This window comes from Meles meles, chromosome 5, assembly GCF_922984935.1.
Source record: "Meles meles chromosome 5, mMelMel3.1 paternal haplotype, whole genome shotgun sequence".
Lineage (NCBI taxonomy): Eukaryota > Metazoa > Chordata > Mammalia > Carnivora > Mustelidae > Meles > Meles meles.
This window is the reverse complement of record NC_060070.1, coordinates 126,639,779-126,663,066: the sequence shown is the minus strand read 5'-3', so window position 1 is coordinate 126,663,066 and position 23,288 is coordinate 126,639,779. Positions and strand designations below refer to the sequence as shown.

The window sequence follows — 23,288 nt, the reverse complement described above, 5'->3', positions numbered from 1 at the left end:
ATAAATAAATACATAAATTAAATACATAAATTAGATAATTAATTAAATTTTTTTTAAAAAACCTGGTTGTTTCTTCTTCGGAGGGATTTAAAGTATAGTTCCAAAGGTCTTCAATGTCATGTAAAAAACAAAATCTAGAAATCTCAGCAATCTTTGCAAAACAATATGGTTCTGTGAGGACTTAGAGGAACCATTTTTAAACCCTTCCTCCTTTGACAGCCTAATCTCAAAGGATCTTGTCACCATGTCATGAAAAATAAGTAGGGGAAGAAACACATCAAACACTAAAAAAGTAACCAACCTAAGAGAGTTAATGAAGGAGAAACATATAGAAATATACAGACTACACAAGTACCTCAGCAAATAAAGTCATAAAATAACTTGTCTTTTAGAATTATTTGAATTTTTTGCAGTTGATCATTAAAATTTTATTGCTAATTCATATGAGGCATTTCTGTGGTGTATTTACTAATGTAGTCTTGTAAGAAACATCCAAATCTGTGGCTGCCCCAAACTCTTCTAGACCTCCACACTTTGATACTTCAAGACATTGTGAATTCTACTTTTCCAGTACAGAATCCATGTAAGCTACATTTCTCAATCTCCTTTGCTATTAGGGTGTAGACTTAGGACCTGGTTTCATCATATGACACACCTACTTGAGGTGGATTTGGAAACAGGACATGGGACAAGTCAGATGGGTAAAGAGCACCTGCTTGGCAGGTGCAGGTGGCAGTAGAAGCAGGTGGTTCTGGGGGCAGACGTGGCAGCAGATCTCACCAGTTGTGTGATGTGGTCTGAGTGTTGTTCCTTTAACTTCAGCTGAAAGTCTGTTTCTCCAGCTCTTCTGAGACCGTAAGCTCTCAACTATCTCTTAACAAACACCTTCCTTTTTAAACCAGTTCAGAGTGCAATCAGCTGTTTGTCATTAAGACCTAAAAGATAAAATTCCCCTCCCTGTCTCCTACTATTAGGAGAGGTCAGAAAAAAAAACATTTTTCCTGCTTAATTCATATACATATACTTTTTTTTTTCATCTCTGGGTCAATTATTACATCTTCCAACAAACTCTTGAAGATGAGTTTTACTACTGCTTCTCCATGTGAGAATACTTCACATGTGACCTAACAGGTTTGAACATGTCGAGGGTAAAGTTTAAGGATAAGCTGCCGGACTATGTTCCTCCCGCATTCAACCTTCACTTTGTCATCCCTAATTGCCTCCTTCTGTCTGTCCTCATTTCTTCCTGGACTCTGGGCACTGGGCTCTGCTGGAAATAACAAGTTAGTTGTCTGAAGTTCTAAAGCACCTCCAAACCCAGAGAGGTATTAAAGCAGTGATTTAAAAGGAAAGAAAATGGAAAAGGAAATGATACTGTAAAAAAAAAAAAGTAATTTCACTACTTCCCTTCATCAGGGCCAAGCAAGCTTATTGGTATAGATACACATACTGATCATTTCATAAATCCGTCACTGGAATGACTCATTTACTTTTTTTCTTTTACTTTTAAGTGAGAGTTGGCCATGGATCAGGTCCAGAAGCTTATGAAATTCTTTCCTCCCACACACTTCCTCCAACTTTTTTCAGACCAGAACTTCCAGAGGGATGGGAAGGATTCTCAGGTTTCCACCCTCCCTACCACTGTGACTGTCACCTGGGTAACTTCAATCAATCAAGAATGCTGAGGTGGATCCCCTCTAACATAGGATAAAAATGCTTGCTTGTCACACATGCTGATGGACAGCCACTTAATCCTAACAGAATCTAAAATCACCCCAGGCCATAGGATGGGAGGAAAGAAAAAAAAAAAAAAAAAAAAGGAAAGGAAGAGAATGGGCCAGAAGAGGAGGTTAAATAGCTCTTAGCTTATTAAGAGCATTCACCATAAATTCCAATGGCAGTGTGATTGGAAAGCAACTCACTTCCTTCAGGTGTTCCCTGAGTGGGGTCCCATTCCCCTTTTTGGTGCCTGATGAAAAAAAGAAAAGGCTGCTGGCCCCATAAGGCAGGAGCAATGTGCAGGAAGATGGCAAAGGGTATCCCTCCCTTCATGCCCACAGATTGATGAGGAGGCAACTTTCAGCCATGCTGGGCCCCTCACCCTCACTAGCTGGGATGGGCATGTGGCAGCTACAGCTTCCCATCTGTGAAGCTTCTAAGGAGGAACAAAGTAACTCTCAGCCACAAGTTTGGGGATCCCCTACTGTTAAGGACAGAGAAAATAGAAAACATACGATCATGTTCTCTCAAAAGTAGAACAACAACAATAACCTTCCTTGCCACATAGTAAACACTAAAAATCTGTTGAACAAGGTGAAAACCAATTAACATGAAGATCACACTACAGGAATAGTACAAGGGAAGAAAACTATCATAAAGTGCCCATGCCTGGGGACCATAAAAATAAGAGAGCTGAACTTTCAGCCATGACATAGGAAGGGCACACTGCAGACACATGTTCCAGACACCAGCCTCCTGCCTGTCCATACCACCAGAACTTGGTTAAGAATCAGCTCACCGTGATCTACAATAAGAAGGGAACAAACTATGCAAATACAGTAAAGAAAGGAGTCAAAACTGTCAAAAAGGTTCAGCTGCTCACCGCCCAAGAACATCTATTTATCTTGGCTTAGTCATTAACAAAGCACGAAAAGTATCTTTCTTGCAGGCCACAGACTGCAGAATATACAGTACCTGAAAAAAGTCTTCAGATGCCTGCACATGTGTAGAATTCATGGCAGTTAATTACTAATTCAGAAAGCAGCAAGAGTGCTGACAGCATTAAGGACCTCAATGCTACAAGCTGGAGAGACTTAAAATTGTCCTAGTATTAATGGAATCCCCCTGGCAAAAATCATTCTCTCATACTGAGGTTTGTAGAGACAGAGGTATGGGGCAGGATGTGTTTAGCTAAATTATGGAAAAATGACAAATGAAGCAAAAATGTAACAGATCTTATTCTGGAACAAAATTCTAGAACAATCTGAAAAAAAATAACAGGGGAGGTGGATGTGGGGATGAGTGAAATAGGTGAAGGGGATTAAGAGGACATTTATCATGATGAGCACTGAGTAACGTACAGAATCCTTTAATCACTATATTGTACAGCTGAAACTAATATAACACTGTATGTTAACTATACTGAAATAAAAAAAAAAGTAACAGCAATGTTTCCATTCCTACAGGATTTGCCAGGTGATATTTGCTCTTACATATTACCTCTTAAACTAAAAAAAAAAAAAACCAACATAAAACTAAAATTATCTTCTTTGAAAGAAAATTATTAAATAGATAAAAACTTAATACTTTTCATGATGTTCCAAAACAGTGATTGGTGGAAAGCCAATTAATCTTAACTTCATGGAGCTAGTAGTGTCAAGTTACAGATTTTCAATTTACGCAGCTAGCCGAAGAATACAAAAACCAGTTTAGCTAAGGGAAAGGGCTCAGTCTATGCTTTAAGACTGTCTTGATTTCTAGGAGGGACAAAGAATGAGCAGATAATTTCTTCTGACTACGTGGCATTTTGAATGGCCTATAACATACTGATAAGGTGAGGACCAGAAGGAAGAAAAGGCAAAGAATTAAGAAAAAGCCTCATATTTACACTGACCACATATACACTGAATATTCATAACAGGCAACACATCAGTTAGTATTACATAGTGTGGAAAGACATTACGAAAATGCCAGAAAGAAGTTAGATTTCAGTGGGATCATCCAAAGACAGTTTTTAGGTTAGGTTTTGAAAGAGACAACAAATATCAATTGATTGAAAAGAAAGAAAGTATTTCGGAGATTCTTCTTGCACAAAGCTTAAGGCTTTCTAAGTTCTTATTCTCAAAAGTTCTAATATTTTTCTGTTTTCTGTTTCAACAAGCATAGTAACCACCAAAAGTAAGGTTTTTGCCTTTCTTTGGGGCTGAAACTAAAGATTACACTTAAAACGATACATAGTCAAGTACTTGAAAAACGGGCAAGATTCTGATTTCAGGACTAGTAAAAAGATCAAACTCTCGCTTGTTTCAAGTACAATTTCTAAAATTCACTGTTCTTTTCTTTCTGAAACATAAGTAAGAGGCTTCTGGAGAACCTAGCTGACATTCTACTTTTCTAAAGTAAAGAAAGATCAAGGCCTTCAGAATCTGTTTTCTCTCTCTCAGGAAAACTAATAAAATCAGTTTCTGCAAGGACTTATTCACAACCTAAGAGGAAACATGAGTAGGAGAGAGAGTTACTAAGAGGCCAGAATCAGGAAATCCATGTGATGGAAAAGTTATTTTAGCTGCTAATAAAAGTGACTTGATCTTGGATCTTGGTTTCTCATCTTATCCTGTCCAAATACCAATAGCAATATGGGTGTACAAAGGAGGAGTCTTCTAAAAGAGATGACATTTTTTTCTTTGACAGTCACATTTATGAGGTAACAGAGTGGCATGCTGAAGTGGGCTCTGCAATTCCTACACATGGAAATCTATTAATACTGATAATCTAATGCCCATTAATGAATTAAACAAAGTAAGCTAAGGACCCCATTTAGACCTAATTCCCAAATTATCCAAAAATCTGACTCCAAAAAAGAAACAAAATTAAAAAAGAATTAAGTTTGATCAGAAGCAAGACCACAGTTTATATACCACTATAAAAAACAAAAGTCTCTCCCACTTAAGACAATCACTCTGCACTTTTTATTGTAGTAAAATATACATCACATAAAATTTACCATTTTAACCATTATTAAATACACAGCTCAGTGGCATCATGTATATTGACATCCTTATCACCACCACTCATCTCTAGAACTTTTTCTTCTGCCCAGATGGAAACTCTAAACCCATTAAACACTAACTCCCATTAATCCTTCTCCCCATCTCCTGTAGCTCCCAATTCTACTTTCTATCTCTATGAATTTGACTACTTCTACACTTTTTTTTTTTTGACAGAGATCACAAGTAGGCAGAGAGGCAGGCAGAGAGGTGGGGTGGGGGGGAGCAGGCTCCCCACTGAGCAGAGAGCCCAATGCGGGGCTCCATCCCAGAACCCTGGGATCATGACCTGAGCTGAAGGCAGAGGCTTTAACCCACTGATCCACCCAGGCACCCCACTTCTGCATTTTTATATAAACCTAAAGGCAGGTAATCTGAAAAAATTAGTCTAGCCACACTCCTGAAGGTCATAGACCAAGAGATGGCAACTGCTGACTTGAAATTGCTCAGATGTACCTGCAAGGTTTGACAGACTTACATTTCATGGAGTATCTTACTCCAGAGAAAGCACAGAAAGATCTCCACCTAGGCTATGTATATGGATGCCATGTACATGGATGCCAAAGCCAGTACCTGGCCCATGGAGTTTGATCATTATTTCTCCTCAATTTAAGAACTTTCACATAGCCAGTAACAGTTTTTAAAGAGAAAAAGTAGAATACAAAATTATATCTGTAGAAAGATTACCTCTGGAAAATCTTATGTATGTCTGTGGACTAAGAACTGGAAGCAGGCATAAAAGCAAAAAACTAAAACAGGGTGCCTGGGTGGCTCATTTGTTAAGCATCTGCCTTCAGCTGAGGTCATGATCCTGAAGTCCTGGGGTTGAGTCCTGAGTCAGGCTCCCTCTCCAAGGGAAATCTGCTTCTTCTTCTGTCCCTCATCCCATCCATTCTCTCAAACTCTCTCTCTCAAATAAATAAGATCTAAAAAACACACAACACAACAAAACAAAACCAGGTAAGGTCTAGGGGGTAAGACTCTTGATAATCTCCTTTTTTGTCTGTACCATAACAGAAATCTCATAGGAATTACTGTAGAAAATCACCACAGAAGATAAATACAGTCCTTGAGTTGTGCTACATAACACATGTTCTGAATCTAGGCTCTAAACTGAAGATGCATTTTCTTCAGGCACCCATTTGCCACTGATTCTTCCTGCACCAGCTAAATTTAGGAAACACTACTACAAATAACAACTTCCAAGAACTCTGTGGTACTTGATGGGGTGGGGAGGGGTGGGAAGGTCAGAGTGGAGAGACAAGATTTAGCCTTTGGTTTGATTTTGTGAGAAAAAATGCAAATGAGAAACCTCCAACACCTGTTGGCTTCTTTCAGGTTAGTCAAAAAACGACATACATTTGACTTGTCAGATCAACAGATGAGGACCCAAATGCTTATTTTTGCTCAAGTTATTTCAATGAAAGGCTAAAGTAGGCATGGTCAGCACACTGAATTTCCTTGAGCCAGCATGGGTGGGTTATGGAAAGGTGGTGAGGGAGATTCATGCCATCTCCAACCTACCACAGAAAGCCCTCTTCTGTGATTTCAGTTGTGTCTGGCACCGCTGATGTATTCAGTGTGACTTATGAAAACAGGGCCAGTTTCAGCAATCTCTCCAAACCAAGTAATTCTATAATATTACTTAATGAATGTTAATGATAAATCACCATACCAAAAAAATTACCATGATTGAAAACTGATGCTTAGAAATCAGGAGAAATCAGCAGTAGATACTTCAGGATCACAAGCTACCACTTGTTAAAGATACAAAGGTAAATTTGCCTCAGCTGCTAAACATATCAGTGGATCCATCTTGTCTGCAAAGTAAAGATCCTCTTCAAAATCTTTCAGCACTTGTCTACAACTCACCTCCCAAGCTCACCTCCACCAGCTCACCAAACTCCAGGTACCTGGCTGCCTGAGAATCTCTCCAAATGTTCTGTACTTTCCTGCCCACTCCTCCCCAGGGTCCCTTCTTCTCCCCAGTGTTTGTTTCCTCTGGAATACCCTTCTCTTTCAGGACTCCTCCCAGGGGCACTCCCTTAGTGGAACCACACCTGATGTAACCCACCAGCCCTACCCACAGAGCTTTCCCTGACATCATCTCCCTCCGCCTCAGGCTGGCTCTGGCTCCCTGTTCTAAATTCCCTGACACCACCCCACATGGCTGGCATACAGACTCCTGGAAGATGCCAGCATGGTTGGCAAAAAGGCCCATGTTTACTGGGACACAGTCACACCTGTTCATCTATGTATTGTCTAACGCTCCTTTCATGTACAAGAGAGAGCAGTGTACTGTCACAGGAAACTCAGGACCCACAAAGCTCAAAATATTTACTATCTGTCCCTTGATTTAAAGAAAGGGCGCCTGGGTGACTCAGTGGATTAAAGCCTCTGCCTTCGGCTCAGGTCGTGATCCCAGGGTCCTGGGATTGAGACTCACTTCGGGCTCTCTGCTCAATGGGGAGCGTCCTTCCCCCTCTCTCTCTGCCTGCCTCTCTGCCTACTTGTGATCTCTGTCAAATAAACAAATAAAATCTTTAAAAAAAAATAAAAATTAAAAAAAATGTGCTGAGCCTGGTCTAGACAGTGACATTTCACAAAATCATTTTGGTGGCTTCAGGTTTGTTTTGCGTATCACACGTTTCTTCTACTTTTAAATGATATCTGATACAACACACCACCATCTTAGAATTGCAGTATTCTAAATCATTAGTTGTGCTCAGAACTCTTCCTTACTCTGTAAAAGAAAGGGATAGAGGAATTTTCCTCAAATATAGGACATTTTTAACAATGAAATTAGATGGGATATGTGAAACACACTAGGTGCAGCTGGAAGGCGCTCAATAAATGGAAAAGGCAATTTGTTGTCAGTCATCTCTACTTTGATGGCAGCCCTGGGTTAGGAGCAAGATGGCATCACACATACCAGGCTGGAGAATGCTGACAGCAGACAGTTCACAAGAACCAATGGTGAGAGCCATACTCACACTTCCAGTTTGTCTACCAGACCTGGATGAGCACACCTGCCTGAGTTATCCTCATCTTTTCAGCAAGAAGGTGACTATTTCCCTTCTTAAATGCATTTCCCTACTCAGGAGGAACACAGCATTGTTTCAAATGTCATTTGTGTCCTCTTTTGCAGATTACTAAGCAAATGAGCTCTCAGACTCTCTCACTTACGATAAAATGATAAATTCACTGAAGGTTGAGTTATCAACTTTGTAGACTGCCCCCTTTCTTCATTCTTAGATGTGATCTGCAGCTTTGAAAAAGAAGCTTTTTCTAAAGAGCATTCATAATCTCTCAGGCCTAATATCACCTCCTCTTTGTGGGATCAGACTTAGAAATGGTTTGTTTCAAGAATGAAACAAACACTAACCCAGAGCAGGGTCCTGCCCTGGAGAGCTGGCCTGTTGTACATGGGTAGGGCTAATGCTTATGACATGCAAAGGCCAGTACATGAGCCACACAAGAAGGGCCATGTTGCTCAGAGCAGTGAGAATGAGCCATGGGTTGGGAGGGTAGAGAAGACTGGAGCAGAGACAGTAACTCTCCCATATCTCCTGAACACATGCAGATAAATGTGGATTATTAGAGATGGCATTAAATTTCTATGTTTCATGGTACATTCATGTACAGAAGGGGTGTCTATTTCCCAAACATAATGAGGGGGGGAATCTTCCTTGCTCGGTTTTAAGGATTGGCTGGTCAACATTCCACAGACTTCCATTACTTTGCTTTTATTCCACTGCTTTCATTCCTTTAAAAGGGCAGCACTTCACCAAATCTTCCCTCCCCCACTGCTGCCATTGAAAGCAATCTGATGGTCTATTTTTATTTTGACAGCTGCATCCTCTTGCACTGGGCATAGAAGGAAGTCCCAGGCCACCTTCATTAGAGCCTGAGTAGGACTCACAAGGAGTGAGTGAGCACTGGCTACCAAGGAGGCCAGAGATCCTTCCCTCACTGGGGTCATTAGGACCTCAAGGTGACTGGTTGAGGCTATTCAACCACAACGCCACCACACATGCAGGAGCAGCAGCAAGAGAGGTTTCCATGAGAAAAGATGGCTAGCCTCAGTTTAAGGGAACACATAAAAAACCCAAATACTTGGAAATGTTATTTTGACTTTGTTAGCTACGAGATCATTTTTGTTCTTTAGGGCATAGTATCAGAGCATTCTATAATGAAGTTTAAATTAATCATTTACAGTCGATTTGGAATTGCTGTCTGCTTGGGTGCTGTGGGGCTGGTCTCCTTGACAAGGTATTTCATTAATTTAATGTAAGGTAAAGTCATTTTGGACCAGTTCCACCATTGTTAAGCCCCAACTTCTTTAAAAACGAGTACACTCTGAAACAATCTCTGTACTATTGTGCTTAGGAATAGTTTCCATGACCAGAAGGCTCACTTCAAGGTCTGGGCTCAGCTCTGTTTGTCTGAGATGCCTTCTCCATGATCACACAGTATCAGAAAAACTATCTCTTTGCAACCATTTAAAGGATAAAAGGACAATCCAAAGGCAGCTTTCCCACATGTTCTTTTCCTTCTTTGGCAGCTGGCTGTGCTTTTCACCAAGGGAATCTTATGAATTATCTCCCTTTAATTGGGGAAAAATCTGAGAAGCAAACAAGCATGTCCATATTGGTCCTCAAGAGGAGGAGGCTCTAATTCAGATTTTAGGTGCATCTACTTCTTTTCCCTCACTAGTGCTGTATGAAAGTATGGCTCGACTAGCTCAAACTTTGACCATGCCTTTCGTTTGTTTTCCCATTAGAAAAGCAGATAAGAGCTAGTTGAAAATGCCACTGCTCAGTACTGAATGTTGAAACTCAACATCTGTACTAATTGTGGTGATAACTGAAAGGAGAAATAATTTCTCAACTCAAACCCGGGGCTTGACAGCATCCTCTGCCCCAGGACACACACAAAGGTCTGCAAAACATGTCAGAAGTGAGACCACAGAGAGGGGGAAACACTTCAAAGAGTAGTACAGGCACGACGTGTCCACTTAGCCTGTGCTGAGATGATGACACTAGCTAGGTGCCACTGCTTTAGTCTCAGGCTTTTAAAGTCAGTTTGGATCACTTCCCTTGCAGCTGTGGCAGGAACAAGGTCCACCTGCAATGCCTACCAGCAATGAAGTATTAGGAGCACCTGAAAATGGCAAATTTGCTTAAACCAGTCTTCAGAAAACCAAGCTACATTTAAATCATTCTTTTTCTTATGGCTAAAAACAACAGCACCTACAGAGCCATTGTACCTGCTTTAGGTCTTAACCAACCAACCAACCAACCACATATAACTTCTCATTCCAACTCTGACTGCAGACTCAAAGGCCCTTCACCTAAGAAGCCTGAAACCTGTTCAGTCTTCTTGGGCTACATGTCCTCTGCCACTACCATCATGATGCTCAGGTTTCCCACGGTCTGCCAGCCACAGGCTGTGCTGTCCTAACCTGCAACTAGAAACATATTTCCCTTGGGATACTGACTTCGGTTGTTTCTTCCAAACTAAGCTGCTCTTCACTTTTTAAACTCCTTAGCAAAACTAGGCCCCTATTAAAGCTTTCCAGATTTTGCTGCTATGTCACTCTCCCCCTTCCAGTGCTCATGGCACCGGAAGGGTGCCATGTTAAGGGTCGATGGCCGAAGAATGGCCAAACTGCATTGTATCTGCACCAGAGCTCCTTCTCTCCAGCCTTCTGTGCCCTGGGGTGCCCCTAAAGGGATTTCTGTGTCTGTCTCTTCTGAACACTGAGCCTCATATTACTTCTCTTTGTATTTAATTCCCAATCCTTACTACGAGGTAAGTAAATGTCTGCTAAATCTGAAGGAATAACTCCTAATTTAGACAAAAAGAGAAGTGAATATGGCCCCACCCTTACCCCACCACGCTGACCACCTTCTCCACTCTATAATCAGCCAACTTCCACACATCTTCTATGGCTCCAGGGCTTATTTCCCCCTTCCTGACCAGCCCATAAGGGCTGCTCCTAGTCAAGACATGTCTCTCCACTGAACCAAACCATACTAGTCCTACAAGGCTGCCTAAACACCCCTCTTTACGAATTCTTCCCCAAATTCCCCAGTCTATTAACCTAAAGATCTTGTATAAATGGACAGAGCTTTTACCCTGTGCTTTAGCATTTTTGGGCAATTTACGTAGTTGTGTCAATGCCTACTATCACTCTAGCTAAAGCACAGAGGGGAGACCATGTGCTACATGCTTTTTGTGAAGTCCTGGTTTGGAGATACCAGGAGATCTTACCACTGGCATATTTCCCATTGAGGAAAAGGAGGGATGCAAACAAGGCAAGCCCACTTCAGAAACACAGCCCTCAGCACACAATGTGCTCAGGACTTGATTGCACGGGGGGTCAGGACAAGATGGACAAGACAGGGCACTCTGCAGGAAATGTTAAAAAACAAAACTGGGACTTGAGTTAGAGAAAAGTTTAGCAGTTTTGTGGAGAGGCTTGTCAGTAAGTTTGAGTACTAAAGAGAAGATCCACACCTGAAATGCATGGTACTCTAGAAAGCCAGAGAAAAGAAAGATTAACATAGATCTCTTTCAATTACAGACAAAAAAAGCACTGTTTCCTCTCTAGAATCAATGAGGTACCAGAATATTTCCAGTCCCATTTATTCCATTCATGCTGGAATTCTGGTTTTAGAACTCCATTTGCAAGTGAGCTTGTCACAGAAGGGTCAGCAGCCAGATGGAGCTGTATTATGCACTTGACTGCCCACACACACGGAACTCAGATACAGCTTGATTCAAGAAAGAGTGATTACTAGACAGTTTTCGATACCTACCATAATCATTTCTATTTGAGTCATTTCTATTTAAGTCTGGGGTTGGCTTCAAACAAATTTACCTCAACACATGAAAGCTGCTGCAAGCCTTTGGTATGGTAGGTACCACTGATACTTGGGTGGCATCAAAGAGACTTTCTTAGAGAGGTGAAAACAACCGGGGTTCACTGGAAATAGTTGTCAATCTGAAAACCATGGTCAAACAATGATTTGTTTTCAAAGGCCCTGGACCTCGATAGTGTGATGTTTTTTGCAATGCCAGTAAAATAACAAAAATCATCCACACTGGATACAATGGCCAATCCAAACAGGAAACCTTGCCCAATGCTTCAAGTTGCATCACTAGGGAATCTGTGAATCTTTAAGAAAGGACATAAACTCATTTAAGTGAAACAATCAAGTAGAAGATAACTGATACCAAAAATAAAATCTATACAGTTGAAAGGTTTTTCTTGGCCTATCTTCTCCCTTTTAAGATTAAGATGATTGAAATGAATAGTTTATACCCCCTGATCATGGGCGACAAATATGCAACATGCCTAATGTCAAACATACACATATGAATACATAGGGAAAACTGTTACCACAGAACCCATTCTGGCCAAACCTGAACAACCAAATGCAATCTACTAGTCACTACTACAGATACCAAGAGTATGGCCTCCCACCTGCCTACTTTCCTTCTCTACCTCCCTTCATTCAAAGAGAAATTATGAAGATACTTCTATTGTGAAAAATCAATAAAAATAAAGACAAAGTGAAACTTATCCTTCCTATCCTCTTCTCCCATCCTATTCCACTTTACCATTCTGAGCAATCTAGTATGGTCCTTCTAGACCCTTAGCTGTTTGTTTACATGCATATATATGTACCCACAGAAATATATAACTAATATTTAGTTTTACATAAATGGGATCATATTATGAATATTATTCTACAACTTGCTTCTTTTGCTTAACAATTACCTTTTCCCTGTGCATACATATAAACCTTACTCTTCTTTTTGAATTGCTGCAGAGTATTTCTTAATATGGATGTATCATAATTGAGCATTACCCTTCTGCTGAATGTGTGGGTTGGCTCAAATTTTTTGGCATCATAAACACAGTTGCAGTGAACATTATTGCCCATACCTCTGTAGGTATAGGATGAAACATGTGGCTTTCATCAGTTATCTCTCCTCTTAGGGGAAATATGCTATGGGAAATGTGGCCTATAGCTCCTGTGATTTGAAGGTCATGAGCAGGGTGGGCCCCCGGGTCCCAGGAGCTGAGGACTGACATGGGCCGCAGAGCTGGGGGTGACACCATGCAAGTCTCCTGTGTGGCTGCCAAAGGAGGACCACAGGCAATGAGGATCTTCCTCCTGAGCCAGAACACAAGCCCATGTACCTTGAATGTTCTCCCAGCTTTTCATGATCGGGCTATAAATTCCTTAAAATCTGAAACAATGCCTTAACCAACTCTGCCTCCACTTCAAGCCTGCTGCCTTGGCTGTGACAAACCTTTTAACTTTTCATTCACTTTGTCTTAGATGTACTTTCCTCCTCATAGGACTAAGCTTCTAATGCAAACCAAAGGTAGCTGAAGGATCCTTAAGAAATCCATCAGAAAGTCACAGAAGTGTCACAGGGGATTCCTGTTTCTAACTTAGCAAGAGGTTAATTCTGAACTACAGTCCACAAGAGCTCCATAAAACAGTACATCTACATTTGCTAACACTGACATGGGAGGAATGGAACAAACAACCCACATAAATGAGGTTGTATTGCATTAACCAGATCCTCCGGCTTCACTTATTACTCATGGTTAATAAATCATTTTTGGTACAGCTTTTTTTTCACACTCCTTAATGAGCCACAAATGACCAAAGATATGATTTCTCACTTTGGATTTCTCACTTCAGCTCACTTTGGAGCTGAAAATGCATGTGGCTCTCTCATCAGTAAGCATCTGCAGAAGGGCCCCTGTGTGCCAGGCCCAGGTTGAGTGCTGGGGAAGACCAAGGAAATCCCAAAATGGCACCTGCCTGCAGTGAGCCTGAGGCCAGCTGAGGACCTTGGACACAGGCAGTGAAGAGCTAGTTCATCAAAGAGTGGTTAAATAGCCATTCAATACCCTATAGAAGCTGTCAGAATATATACAATTCATAATCCAGTTAAGAGTACAAACTGTAGCTTCTCTATGAAATATTATAGAGAAAAGGGAAGAGTCCTGAGGTTGGAGGGCACTGGGAGTGTCCTTCTCAGAAGAAGGAAAGCTGGGGCTGAGCTGTGAAGAAGGGTAGGGCTTAGGGAGGCAAGAGGGTAGAAGAAAGAAGAACACACAGAAGCATAGTTTCTTAAATTTTAAATACCATTTAGCACCTTGGTTCGAGTTTGCTTTACACTTGGGAAACCAGCTAAACTTTTGAGGTAGTGAAATGGGGTGGGTCACCAGACATACATACAGCAGATGACCAAGGTCTGTCAAGGAAGCTCTCAGTCCCCCAGTGCTGCTGTCCAAGTAGAATGAACATATCACCATGGCAAGAATTTTCTCATAAATAAGTGGCTAATGAAGACAGCAGTGTAGATATATAAATAATAAGAAGTATTAGAACCAGAAGACATGACCAACTATAAATAAAACTAACAAAATTAAATTGTGAGTAGGGCACCTCAAAAAAAAATGTCTTTAGTGTTAAAGGAAATGCAAAATAGAACCATCAAGAATATGTGCCTTCTATGGCAACATCTTTTTCTTTGGAAAAAAAAAAAAAAACTTCGGTGGTTCAAAGTATAAAAGTCAAAACTTAAAATGGAAAAAATATATAGCCAAGCTGAAGTCAAGTTCAAAACCTACCTGGAAAACATACAATACCCTGGTTTGAATAGATGCATATAACCTACTGTTTTTTCTATTTAATCCTAAAATACACAACATTTAAAAATTTAAATTACTTGGAGAATTAGTCCAGCAAAGGAATAAGAATACTTTTTAAAGCATTTTTGTTGATAGCAAAAAATAGTTTTGTTTCCTGCAGGTGCTCTGGTTAAATACACAGAATGAAAAATGAAACAAACTCTGAAATTTTTACATTAGAAAGATAGAATTCTGTTTCTTTTTTCAGGGGAAGGGAGAAATCTTTCATTGCTCAATATTACTTCCTCAGCACCTATAAACAATATGGGGTTCCTAATATGAAAAAGCACCATTGTTGTGACAGCAATTTTTACCACCCTACAAATCTGGAGCAATCAGTAGGCACTGAAGACACACTCACAAATAAGGAAATACCCCAGCAAAAGCAAGCAGCCCCCCAACCAAGTCTTAAACATAGAAAGAGACAGGGTTTTTTCCTCTTAAATATTTTAATTACAGTTCTAGACTTAATTCCAATGTGAAATTAATAAATGTGGCAATTAATTTTTCCACCTGGTCCTGCCACTTGTTGGAGGTGATATGAGCAAGTCACCAGGTCTGATTATGCTATGAAGGAATTAGGACAATGCCATCTGCCTTGCTGGGCTCTCAGAGTTCTTAGAGGATTGAAAGAGATTGATGTGACTGTCATGGATTCAGAGCTCTACCAGAAGTCATATCTTGGCACGACCAGCTTTCTCCTGGTTGGAATGCCACTGACTAGATTTTTCAAATTCCCAGTCATTTCCAAAAATCCAGTCAAACGTCTCCAAATTCATGTGGCAGAGGAGGGACTTTGTTCTCTGAGCTTCCATAGTCTCTGTTCCTACTTGACCCTAGCACTGAGGGCCTATCCTGAGCCAGAGCTCTTCCTTCACCGGACTTAATTATTAGTAGTATTTATAAAATATCCACAATATATATCTTGTTTATACTCTAAGGGCTTCACTGGGGCAAATATTGGCATTGATTCACTTCTGTTATATGCAGCATCTGTTCCAGGGCCTGGCATGTAGCAAGAACTCAACCGCTCAGTTAATCAATCCCTCTTTGTCTTCAAAGGGAAGAACTGTCTGGACAAGAGGCTTGATAGTGTGAGGATGGCATTCACAGAAAATAAAACGAAACAAACATTTTGTTAATTAATAATAACAAAGAATAAAATTCTGTGCTGGTGCGAGTATGGGAAAACGGTAACTTTCATATGCTGCCAATAAGAGCACAAATGGTATAACCCTTTCCAAAGCCAATGTGGCAATATCTACTAATACTATTTGCAGATTCACAAGCATGAGTCATGCAAGGAGAGGACCAAGACAGTAAGGCAATCTGGGGAAATCTCTGGCCTGGGAAAGAAGACTCAGGTTCCTAACAAGCCACCTAGACTAAGTATGGAATTATAGGCAAGTCCCTTCATGTCTCTGAACTTCAGCTTCTTTGTCTACACAGTGCTAGAATCAAGGTAAGCGATTCCTGTGAATCTGTTCAGCTGGGATGTTTAAGTCAAACATACAGCAGTTTGCATGGAACGGGAGTCAGAGCTCTTCAGAATCTTAGATTTTAGTTAAGGGCTGACTCAAATGAATATAAAGGCCCCTAAGTTTCTACTGTTTCTAAAAGTCTTCATTTTGGAAGATCTACTCCTCAGATACTCTTTTGCAGAAAGAGGAATTGGGGCTTTGGACCTCCTTCTCTTGGCTGACCACCTTGCCCCATGGTTCAAAGGATAAACAATCTTGTCTCATCCACTGGGAAGCACCAAAGATCACCTGGCTTCACTAGATGACGAGAGGTGAGGGGAGGCCCTGCCACTGCAAAGGCCTGAGAACAGCACCTTTTATTCTTTCATTGCTTTCCACCTATAGGGTTGCTAGAAAGGATACAAAACCCTGTTAACACTATGTTGGAAAACCTGTCTAAAAAGTACCTGAATAATAGAGAATCACATTTAATCTAAGTAAAATCAACCAAGTCATGAGTTCTTTTAAAGTCCCTCCCAAAGTAAAATCAATAAATGCATACTAAAGATGAACTGAGCATGTTCATGAAGCTTTTCTCAGCAAGTGCACTTTATAGTATCATCATTGGTCAGTGCAACAGGTTACAAATCATTACAGCCACAGAGGATGTAACAGGCATAACTGTGCAATCTTCCATTCTACAAATACTATGCTCTCACAACAATCTATACTTTGCTAATCTATACAGCCTCATTTGGTAATAAGATCAGGTTTGGCACCTTTTCCTTGACCACAGTTGCCTTAGTTTACTAGTTATATAAGCATCCCTCTTAAAAAGTGCTCATCCTAGAGTCTCACCCTGGACTCTAAGGGATAGCAGATCCCTTTCCTGAGTCCTTCTTAGTCTGAATGTTCATGACTGTATTCAGCAGAACATAGTCCCATGGGATGTTAATAGGTAGTGTGTTACATAAGTAGGCACACACAAACTGGTTCCCTATTTAGAGTGACAAAATGTGTGCCTTCAATGCAGAACTTGGAAGATTGTATTCTGTTAATAAATCTGTGAATCCTCTGGAGGAGCCTATGGTGTGCTAAATTCCCTAAACTTCTTTACATTTTTGGAAAAGCATCATATCCCAGGCATACTATTCAACTATCTATCCTTTTAGAATCTTCACGAAGCCCTTGACCTATGACCTCTGCTCTAGAAACCACATTGCACAATATGACTGCCCTCTCTCATTTAGCCTCCATCAGAATAAGAGCATACCTAATGATTACAAAAGCCTTTGATACTTGATACTAAGCACCCAGTGCTTTTAAACCTATTCAGATATTTGCTGGAAATGAACCAAAGAAGTACCTATAGTGTAGTGACCAATATACAGCTACCTGACAGCAGGGCTTGGAGAATTCCTGCATGGAATTAGTAGCACTGAAACCCTTCAATTTTAAACAATAACAACCTTGCCATTCCCACCTGGCCCCAGGCTAGTGCTGCCCAGAGTAAGTTAGGGGCCATTCAATAAACATGCACGGCACTTTGAAGATCTTGGAACATGGAGGAGGTTCTAGCATCCCTTATCCTTCCACCTTTTATTAGGGCCTCTTATCAGGTTGGGGTTCAGCTTATTGCAGTTGCCTGGCTCTGAACACAATCTGTCCTCTCACTATCATCCCTGCTTTACTTCCTTCCAGAGCTGCTGAAGAATAAAATCCATCCCTCAAATCACCACCAACTCCAAACATTTTCCCTGACTCATCTCAGGCTGGGTGAGATCATGACTTCTGGAACTGAATTTAAAATTTAAGACTGGGGGAGCCTGGGTGGCTCAGTCCATCAGACATCTGCCTTCAGCTCATTTCGTGGTCCCACAGTCCTGGGAGACCCGTGTGGGGCTCCCTGCTCAGTGGAGAGCCTGCTTCTCCCTCTGCCTGCTGCTCCCCCTGCTTGTGCTTTTTTTTCCCCCTCTCTCTCACTCTCCCTCTATCTCAAATAAATAAATAAAATCTTTAAAAAAAATTAAGACAGAAGAGTGCCTTTATGAACAGGCAGAAGAGTAAACAACATTCTGAAACTTCGGGGATCCTGGCAAAACTCCTCTATCCCAGTACCTTATGTGAGCACATGAGTTCAAATAATGTTCGGTACCTGAGTTTTCCCCACTTCTGCAATCTGAGAGGTACTATTTTAATTTTTTTTATAAGAATGTATTCATGAATTATTTGTGAACTTAAAAATGAACAAAATGAGAGGGGCAACATTAATCTATGTTATGCTATAAAACAATGGTCTAACTCTTAATGAATATAAAATCACAGGAAAGTACTTATAATTAAGCTGAGGTAATAATAGCATTCAAAGACTACAACAGGATGTTGCTAAGTAAAAGCTGTCTCTGAAGGAAAGGCAAGGTTTCTCTTTTTTTCCCCAAAGCAGAATTTGTCCTTATAGACTGAAATATGAGAGAATAAAAAGGAACACTGAGGAGGGAAATGCAGTTTTCCCACAGCTCTGAGGTTTTTATACAAACAGTGTCACTTTTTATGGGGTTACAGTCCCACCTATTTTACTTTCTAGGCCTTTGTTTCCCACATGTAACCTGGAGGAGGTTGGACAAATAAACACTAGAGCTCCTTTAATTTCTAAAACCTGAAAGTCTTGCATCTAAACAGAAGTTACAACGTGAACAGATTTAAGGCCCATGTTCACACAGGGCAATGTGTTCCATTAAATGAAACATGAAGTAGTGAGGCAGGCCTGGAGGGTGAGGGTGGGAAGGACATCTATGTAATTTATTAAAATAAAGGAAACCTCAAGCCTCATCTTGTGATTTAAAGAGGAAGTCAATCATGACCATTTTGCATTTAACTTATTATCTTGGCCATAGCTTGGCTATATTTTAAATATAAACTATTGTTGATGGAGATGAAGAAACAGAGTAGCCATTTTCAAAGGAACTGTTCATCTGGAAAGAAATGATGTGCTGTTGTTACTGTTTCCAGCAAAATCATTCTGTCACACAAATTATAGCACCTTAAAAAACAACAGCAACAAAAAACAGAGCTGAAACAACAGAAGGAAGTATGAGTTCACAGATCTGGAGAAGTGAACGGAGGTTTCTTCACCACCTATGGCTCTCTGGTACTATTAACATTTAATAGAATCACTTATTAATCCATGTTCCCATTTCTTTTACAATAACTGAAAGCCGGCAACTCTAATGGCTAAGGAAAATAGATAAATTTAAAATAAAAAGTATACTATCTGCTCTTGCATAATATGAATTTAAATGAAAAGAGCTTGAACTAGGATTATTTCTTCTAGAACCAGTCACACCTCCCCTCCTAAAACCCCACCCTAAAACAGAAGAACACGTATGCATCCCAACCACACACGTATTATTTTCTTAGAAAAGGTAACTTGGGCTCTGTCGAGGCTAATAAACAAAAAGAGATTACTCCTGGCCAACAGCTCAAACCGATCATTAGCATAAAATTGAAGATACGAAAATGTTTTTGGAATTAGTGTACAGGCAGACACACCCTGTTTACTTGAAAACTTAAACCTTAACAACAGTTTCTACACAGATAGCCTCTGTATCAGAAGCCCTGGAACTCTCCAATGACAATTTATCTTCTATTGTTTTTTGTCTTTAAATGCAAATGGTACATAATTGAGCTTCAATGGGAAAAAAAAAATCAAGAAATGAGGAACCTGAATTCTTTTGGATTCTAAAACCAAGGATAATATTGAAGGGAATGCAAATAAGTTTAAACACCCTTAAAATCCAGAAGTAAATGCAGCATCAGCTTATTTTTTGGCATTTAGCCAAGAAAGCCAAACTAGCAATGTAGCAAGAGAATAATCAGAGAAAGAATACACTCTTCCACCATGCCACAGACAGGGCACAGACACAAAATTATGGCCTGGAAACAAAATTAACACGACCTGGAAACAAAATTAATATGGCCACAGGTACACAGCATTAATAGGGGCACACTGATGTCAGAGAGAACATGGTTGCCTTTGTTACAGTTTTACGCACTCCCAGGGAATACAAAGACACATGCACGTAGCTCTCCCTTACCTCCAACAGAGGCCTGGCACTATCATGGACAGACAGAATATGTGTCACCTTGTTCTTGCTCAGTTGCTCTGCATCTCTGGCGTCTGTCATAGAAGAAAGAAGATGATCATTTTGTTCTTCACTGCAAGTGAATTATTTACAAAGTTTAGCTAGGAAAAAATACAAAATGCCTTGCATATATTTTTTTTTTTTGCCTTGCATATTTCTTTCTTGAAACTTCAAAACTGACCACACCCAGAAAAACCTAGACCTCGGGAATTTCAGACTATTGCTTTAATGTATTATGCAGATAACTAAATTTATTTCTGATTGTCAGATTTTTTTGGATATGAAGTGGTCCACTTAAAACGTGAAATGTATTTAGATTAATAAACATTATAATCATGATTGTTGCTCTTTAAAGAAAGTGAACCTATGAGGTCATTTTGTAGTTGTCATTTGTTATTAATGATCAATAATTTAAGTTAAAAATCACATACAAAAGACCCACTTACTATCCACCCTCATGTCAAAGGCAGGGATGGGCTTAAATGCAGAATAGACTGGTTTGTAACATCTATGATTCACTTCAGGGCAAAAATAAAAATGGAACATTTTCTGGAAATCCCAAACAGAATAGGTTATCAGTTAGCTATTTAATTATCTGCATATAAAACTAAGGAGACACCAAAATTTACATTCCCTTCTAGTGCTCCTACCTAAAGCTGCATGAGAAAGACTGAACAAGTATCCTCAACTTGAAACCCTTCTGTTAATCTACAAACAGGAGTCCAGCAAGAAAAGGCTCCCTGCATACCCTTGTCCTAATCTGGGACAAGCTTTTTTAAATGATACAGGGTAAAATGGACTGAGTGAAATATTTATTTATCATGTTTCTATAGAATATTAATGACACGGGAAAATGCTTAGAATATAATGTTAAGCCGGGTGTAAAAGCATGAATCAAACTATAAATACAATACGAACTCAATTTGTAAAAACATAATAAAGACAAACACACATACAGCGGAAAAACTGCTATAGGGAATTAGCTCCAATAGTGATAATCTTAAAAAGATGGAATTACAAGAGCTTTAAAAAATTTTATATATATATATATATATGTAAACACAAGAGGTTCTGAAAGTTTAACATGCCTATGAACTAAGTTGGAGCTCCAACTTAGTTCAAGGTCTATGGAAAGGCTGAGGAATCTGTAGTTGTTGTTTTTTTAACATTGTTTTTTTATTTGTTTATTTATTTCTTTACTTAGGAAGGGGGAGAGGAAGATAAGCAGACTCTCTGCTGAGCACAGAGCCAGATGATGCTAGGCTAGATCTCATGACCCTAAGAGGAATCTACAATTTTGAGAAGCTTTGATGATCATGCAGAGACTGAAAAACTTTCCTAAATGTTCTGCAATAAACATGTACCACTTTAAATTCAGAAAAAAAGTCTTTAAAAGTAATATTAAAATGTTGGTTTTAAGACTTTCTTCACAGTTCCAACCATCCCAAGCTTTAAACTGGGATGTGCTTAGCAGCTATCAATGTAACACGTATAGGACTCAATTCCAAACACCGCCCAGGCCCCTCTGCCCCACAACTATCACAAGTTTTGTCATCAGTAAGTTTGAATTGAACAGAAACAAGAATCATTTAGGATCCCACTGGCAGCCAGCTTCCACATTCTCACTGAAAGGCAGTTTTCCCAGTTCCCACCAGTATGTATGTTTTAGCCAAGTGGAGAAGCAAGATCAAACTGGAGCTTTCAGTGCTCACAGTAGAGCGCAGACGAGGTACAGTAGCAAATGGTTCAAGGAGGAGCAGCAGGTGGAGGGCTCCAAAGCAGTCTTCTGACACTCCAGGGCAGAATCTTCTGGATTCTGACCCTGCCCAAGATTTGAATTTTAAAGATCTGTTTAAAGAGGGACTCCTGGGGCACTGGGTGGCTCAGTGGGTTAAGCCTCTGCCTTTGGCTCAGGTCATTATCCCACAGTCCTGGGATCAAGCCCTGCATCAGGCTCTCTATTCGGCAGGGAGCCTACTTCCTCCTCTCTCTCTCTGCCTGCCTCTATGCCTACTTGTGATCTCTGTCAAATAAATAAATAAAATCTATAAATAAATAAATAAATAAATAAATAAATAGGGACTCCTGGGTGGCTCAGTCGGTTAAGTGTTTGCATTCTGTTCAGGTCATGATCCCGGGGTCCTGAGATTGGGTCTGGCATTGGACTCCTTGCTCAGCAGGGAGACTACTTCTCCCTCTGCTCTGCCACTTCCCCTGCTTATGCTCCCTCTCTCACAAATAAATAAATAAAATCTTTAAAAAATAAAAAGGTCTGGGGGGGCGCCTGTGTGGCTCAGTGGGTTAAGCCTCTGCCTTCGGCTCGGGTCGTGATCCCGGGGTTCTGGGATGGAGCCCCTCATCAGGCTCTCTGCTCCGCAGGGAGCCTGCTTCCCCCTCTCTCTCTGCCTGCCTCTCTGCCTACCTGTGATCTCTCTCTATTTGTCAAATAAATAAAATTTAAAAAAAGATCTGTTTTAAATATACTTTTTCCTTTTTTATAAATAGCTTTGAGATAATTTACATGCCATAAATTCAGTCTTTTAGAGTGTATGATTCAACTTTTTTAGTATATTCAGAGTTGTTTTAACCATCACTGCAATCTAACCTTAAAACATTTTCAGCACCTCATAAATATACTTTTATAACACAGATTAAAAATAAACAAAAAAGTGGTTTGGTAATAAAATATACATTTTTGAATATGGAATGAGATCACAAATGAGACAACAGACTGTAGGGTTCCAAAGAAACAGAAGCAACTCTTGGACAATGTTCCTTTTGCTCTATGCTCCTTTCTATTTTATCACAGTGCTGTGTGTACTGATACGCCACTCTGGGATTACCCTATCCCATATGCATGGTATCTAACTACTTGAGCATATATAAAGCACTTAATCAACATTTTGGGATGATGCCATTTGACTTATTCTTTAGGACTACAAATTATTGACAGTTCTGGATGACTGCCTACAACCACCAGCACTAAGGTAACAATCTGTGAATGCAGCTGTAAGACATGGGGTTATCAGCTTACTCACATGCATGTGAACAAGCCTGGAGGTTTCACACCAGCTCTCCTCGTGCACAAAATCAAAGGGGTGGATCTTAGTCCTTTGCTGCTCAAACCAGGGTCTATCAAGCAGCATCATGGCATTACCTGGGAGCCTACTGGAAATGCAGACTCCCAGACCCA

General features: G+C 40.2%; 1 protein-coding gene across 2 annotated transcripts in view; it reads right to left on the bottom strand.

Annotated features, from left to right (window-relative positions):
* Positions 1-23,288, bottom strand: part of DUSP22 (dual specificity phosphatase 22) — a 69,868-nt gene that overhangs the window by 25,066 nt on the left and 21,514 nt on the right. For both annotated transcript variants that reach the window (XM_046005828.1, XM_046005829.1), the window contains exon 3: positions 20,048-20,130. In XM_046005828.1, the coding sequence (XP_045861784.1) occupies positions 20,048-20,130 (83 nt within the window). The remainder of the gene's footprint in view (positions 1-20,047; positions 20,131-23,288) is intronic.